The sequence below is a fragment of the Rutidosis leptorrhynchoides genome, chromosome 8 (genome assembly GCF_046630445.1).
Source record: "Rutidosis leptorrhynchoides isolate AG116_Rl617_1_P2 chromosome 8, CSIRO_AGI_Rlap_v1, whole genome shotgun sequence".
NCBI classification, from domain to species: Eukaryota; Viridiplantae; Streptophyta; class Magnoliopsida; order Asterales; family Asteraceae; genus Rutidosis; species Rutidosis leptorrhynchoides.
The window spans coordinates 24,243,857-24,249,892 of record NC_092340.1 but is presented as its reverse complement, the minus strand read 5'-3'; the positions used below and the strand labels follow the sequence as shown (position 1 = coordinate 24,249,892).

Genomic DNA, 6,036 nt, shown 5'->3' with positions numbered 1-6,036 from the left:
ATACGGTGCCCAATATGTGATGAAGACGTTGAATCGATAGAGCATGCGTTAATATTTTGTAAAGTGGTATTCGAGACTTGGGAACATATCTTTAGATGGTGGGGTATTGGTAAATTTGCATTAACAAATATATGCGAATTGCTTAACGGTGTTTTTCAACAAACATCCGGGTTCAAAAGGAAGAGTTTATGGCGAGCGGTTATTTGGGTGAGTAGCTATTTAGTGTGGAAAAACCGCAACCAAATGGTTTTTCAAAACAATTCAAAATTAAGCGACAACCTCCTAAATGATATTCAACTAAAAAGTTATGAATGGATCTCAAAGAGGGGGAAAAGTACAAAATCGAGTGACATCAATGGTTGATAAACCCGAGTTATTATTGTGACATTGGAAATCCTCGAAATGGAATAGGCTAAATTTAGAGTTTTGGATGTGTGATTAGTAAATTTGTATATAGCTTTGGCGATGTTTTGTATATCTAAAAAGGAGGCATCCTAATATGTATTGTACGTTATATAATATTCTGTATCTAATAAAATCCCTTGGCTTTTCAATTAAAAAAAAAAAAAAAACTAAATTAATAAGAATAAAATTTGTGGGACGATAATATACTTATACTAATAGAATAAAACTCACGTGAGCGGCCGGATGATAGTGCTATTAAACAATTTCTCTATACGGCCGAATGAAAGAACGAAAGAATAAGTCAACATTGTGTATTTAATTTAATTAATCCTATCACACGTCTTTATTCATTTAATAATAGGCTTATATAGTCAACTACAAAACTAATAATAGTAAGTAAATAATATTAAATACTCCATTCAATAATCCTTTTCCTCCTCAAATTTTTATCATGAGTTTCCTAGAAACTTTCTTATTATTAAACTAAATATTTAATAAATATTTTTCTAAAATGTAAAACTCGATTAACCCAACAATAACAAGAAACAAAAACCATACAAACCTAGTAAACCTAGAAAATCACAACAAACCTGTCCAGTAACAAAACTAAGGGTCAACCTTGATGTGAGTAACACGAATGATGCTGATTATACAAAACTACATCTTTTTATGTGGGATTGAAATAATAAAAATAATAATTACTATTATAATTATAATTATAATCATCATTAAGTTCCACAAAACAGAAATGAAAATTGAACTTGAAAATGGGCCATCAATTGAAAGCCTTTATCTTCCAACTGGCACGTTTAGAAATAAATATAGACCTCAAAACAATAAATTTAGTACACGATGGACTGGCTTTTCAAGGCAACTACACTGCAAATTAAATAGTACTATACTACTTTGCATATATCTAGCAGTTATAAAGGAGATGAATGTTATTTAGAGGGGAAAAAAGATGAGTAATTCAAAAATGGCATACTATTTATTCGTGTTCTTCTGTTTTATTGCTTGTTCAACTGTATCCTCTTATTTAAATACCACCACCTTGATTGTTTATAAACTTAAATGCTCTCCTCAACAGTCCTCAGAGTTGCTTCTCTTTAAACACAGCATTTCCTCCATCAATATCTCATTCGATTATCCTCCATATGATTCACCATGTCAAGATCGGCTTGGTTCATCAGGTTACTATCCAATAATGATGAACTGGAACACAAGTACCGATTGTTGTGATTGGAATGGAGTCACTTGTGATTACTCCACTGGCGACGTTATTGGTCTGGATCTAAGTTGTGGTATGCTACAAGGTAACATCCATCCTAATACTACCCTCTTCAACCTTCCTCACCTCCAAAAACTCAACCTCGCTTTTAACGATTTCGTTGATTCTCAAATTCCGCATGAAATTGGAAGGTTTTCAAATAGTCTCACACATCTCAACGTTTCTGAAAGTGGCTTTGGTGGCAATGTCCCAGCGGAGATCACACTTCTTCATAAGTTGGTGTCTCTTGATCTCTCATTTAATTCTGCTGATTTAAGCATGGAACCACGTGTTTTCATAGACATGCTTAGAAATTCAACTTCTTTAGAAGAACTTTCGCTTTCTTATGTTAATATCTTCTCAACTTTACCTAATTATCTCAATATATCTTCTTCTTTGAAATTACTTAATCTTGAAGGGACTGGATTGCAAGGAAAATTACCTGTTCACATTTTCAATCTTCGATCCATGGAAGTAGTCGATTTGTCATTTAACAGTTTCACAGGTGAAATCCCTTGGGAGATATCACTTCTTCCAAAATTGGTTTCACTTGATCTCTCCGTTAATATTAATTTGAGGATTCAATCTCATATCTTAAACAATCTCCTTAATAATTCTACTCTTTTGAGAGACCTTAGGCTTGCGTATGTTGATATCTCCTGGGTTTTACCAACTGATATTATTAATATCTCTTCCTCTATCAGTTACTTAGAACTTCGAAATTGTAGTTTGATGGGTTCCCTACCCAAATATCCACGTAACCTAACACACATCATTCATCTAGATTTAGCAGATAACAAACTTAATGGGATATTGCCATCTTGGTTGTTTACTCTCCCATCTTTAAAACAACTCTATCTAGATAATAACAAGTTTACTGGACAAGTACCCTCTAATTCGTTTGCTCCTTCACCAATAGAAGATCTATACCTCGGTAACAATGAATTAGGTGGGAAAATTGATCAAGCCTTCATTCTAAAACTCACCAATCTCGTTTCGTTAGACCTTTCATTTAATAATTTTAGCAGTGATTGGGAGTTAGATATGTTGTTATCAAGTCTCACAAACCTTATTTATCTCGATCTCTCATATAGTGGTGTATCGGTTACGGAAAATAATGCTACTCATTATGTCAACCCAAATTTTTTTAACTTATCATTAGCCTCTTGCAAGTTAAAGCAGTTCCCAGTCTCCTTACAATACATGAAAAAACTTAAAATTTTAGATCTTTCTAACAATGAAATCAGCGGAGAGTTTTCTTTATGGGCAAGAGAGATAGGAGGTAACAATATTCTGGCTTACTTGAATCTATCACATAACTTCATAACAGACTTACCACAATTTCAATTTTACGCACTAGAACAACTATATTTGCAGTCCAATCAAATTCAAGGACCAATCCCTCCATCAATTTGCAACATGAGTTATCTATATCAATTGGATTTGTCAAATAATAACTTCAGTGGAGTTATTCCACCATGCTTTGGAAATTTTAGCTCCTCTCTTCAAGTGGTGAATTTAGCAAATAATGACATTCATGGTACAATTCCAAACACGTATGAAGATTGTGGAAAGTTAGAAGGTCTTATACTGAGGGGAAATCAGTTACAAGGAGAGTTGCCAACTTCGTTGTCCAGCTGTCATCATTTAAGAGTTCTTGATTTGGGAAACAACCACTTAAATGATACATTCCCTGATTGGTTAGGAGGTCTTTCACGACTGCAAGTTCTTAACCTCAACTCAAACAATTTTCATGGACGCATAGTAACCTCTTATGGTGTTAAATTCCCATTCCCAAGTTTGCGAGTTCTTGACTTATCTCATAATAGGTTTGTAGGCCAACTTCCAACAAAATATTTTCAACATTTTAATGCTATGAAGAATGTGGCAAAGATAGGCACAAAACTCGAATATATGAATACAAATGGTTTGTATTACTCGATCAATGTTTCTGTGAAAGGGAAGGACCAATACTTTCAAAAACTAACAGTTGAATATACAATTATTAGTCTTTCCAACAATAATTTTGGAGGGAACATTCCGGATATTATTGGAAGTCTAAACTCACTGATAGTGCTCGACTTATCCCACAACAGCCTCACAGGTCGCATACCAGAAGATCTTGGAAAACTATTAGAAATTGAATCATTAGACCTATCCTGGAATCAGCTTAATGGTGAGATCCCTCGAAGCCTTGCAGACTTGAATTTTCTTGCATTCTTAGATTTCTCGCAAAACCATCTTGTGGGCCGCATTCCAACAGGAAAACAGTTCAACACATTTGGATCGAACTCATTTGGAGGCAATCCGAATCTGTGTGGTCTTCCGTTGCCCAAAAAGTGCAATGAGAATCTACAAGAACCACAGCTTGATGGTGAGGAAGATGAGGAAGAGAATGGGTTTACATGGAAAGCGGTGGCGTTGGGATATGGTTGTGGGACCCTAATTGGAATGGTGATTGGTTATCTCATGCTGTCGACTGGAAGACCAAAGTGGTTCAATGTAATTGCTGATGAAGTGGAGCATATGATCTTGAACAGTGGAAGAAAGAGATGATACATCACATAGGAATATGAAATTATTTTCAGGTTGGTATGTCTTTCAAATGTTTTTGATACTTTACTAATATTTGCCCGCAAGATGTGATCCAACTTGGTTGTTTCCTACGATTTCAACGGTATTCTGTGATTGCTAGTATAGATTATCAACTATCAACTACACCATATTATTCCAGAACTTCATGTACAAAAGAGACTTAATCACTAGTCTACTTCCATAAATAAGAAAAAAATGAGATAAAATTTACGTTATGTATGTAAAATAAAAAAGTAGGTACAAAGTAAAAGATAAAACTGAAAAGTGAACAAAAAAGTATAATATAATTAATAATGACTTTTCTTAAAATTGTTCTTTTTGTAGACTATTAAATTGGAACGAAGGAGTATGACACATGGTTTGAGTACTTGGTTTTGATCACTTTGCATTACAACATAAGACTGGACGACTAAGCGATCTACTTGACAATCACTGAATGAATGTCTCGTACTGTTATATTGGTCATTGCCCATCTCCTGAAAAATGGGATTACTTGGTAAGTGCTAAAGTGTATATGTTTTGTATATAGATTATAGGCGGTGTTCTAGTAGTAATGTTGTATACTTATAGTGGAAATTATAAATTCGTATGTAATAATATTCATTAAAGTAGGTACTGTGATTTGGAGGCCAATTAAAGTGAAACAAGACCATCTAGAGCTAAAATGTGATAGCGGTTTTTTTTTTTTTTTTTTTTCCCCCCGCCCCGGCAAAATAAGATTTATCATAAAACAACACTACAAAACATGAGCTGGATATACCCAAACCTAAAAACAGAAAATACAATCACCAACAATCCACAAACACAAGCCCAACCATAACATCAACCCTACAAACTAATCCATATAAAATTTCAAATTCTCCCATCTCAGCTTCCAAATCTTCGTCACTTTAATGACATCATTCGATGGTTTGACTTTAAAAGTCAACAACTTCATTCCGATGAAATTCACAATCTCTTTGCACAATTCATCCTCAGATCTCTTCTTTTGCTTAAAGAGTCTGCAATTCCTTTCCTTCCATATCCAATAAACACAAGCAGCAAGCACTAATCTATTGATAATGTTCCAAATTTTATTAGAATATGGATACTGGGCAAGCCTGCTTACGATTTCATTGAGACAATTGGGCAGGCCTTTAAATAACAAATTGGCCCAAATTGGCCTTCAAATTCCTCCAGATCTTAATACTATACTCACACAAAAAGAATAGATGACTGACAGAATCTGACATGTGTCAAATAATAGAAAATGCTCACATAGTTTATTTTTATATAACAAGTGTTTGGTCAACCGCGCGTTGCCGCGGTGTACTCGTTTTTGTTACGTTTACAAAAGTACCTGTGAGACTATTACATAAGGCCATTACAGAGGCGTACGTTTTTTACGAAAGTGCATACAAAAGATGTTACAATTGACATGTAATATAGGTGGTTCATTTACAACTTCCAAATCATCCATCATAAGCATTGTGGTTCTTGCTTTTCAATGTCCAATATAAAGCACACAAACCACAGTGTAAATTTACGCATCGACTATCGTTGCTCTAATGGCACTGCAAATACGAATTCAAGATTTAAGAAAAAAGCTATAAAACAACTGATTTTGGCTAAACATAAGTGAGTTGAAATCTTTACAATGAAAAAGAACTACTCCGTATATCCAAATAAATTATATGAAGGTCAACAACAAAAAATCTAAAGAACTTGAAGCACACTACATCACGTTACAAAATTATTTATGCAGAAACGAACCTAAGTGATTTCTTTAG

The 6,036-nt window shown here is 34.1% G+C and overlaps 1 protein-coding gene across 1 annotated transcript; it reads left to right on the top strand.

Moving 5' to 3' along the window:
• Positions 1-1,381: 1,381 nt before the first annotated feature.
• On the top strand, positions 1,382-4,228 carry LOC139863233 (receptor-like protein 7). Its single transcript, XM_071851876.1, has 2 exons — positions 1,382-2,157; positions 2,311-4,228. Exons 1-2 carry the CDS (start codon positions 1,382-1,384, stop codon positions 4,226-4,228), a joined length of 2,694 nt encoding a protein of 897 aa, XP_071707977.1.
• The last annotated feature ends 1,808 nt before the right edge of the window (positions 4,229-6,036 follow it).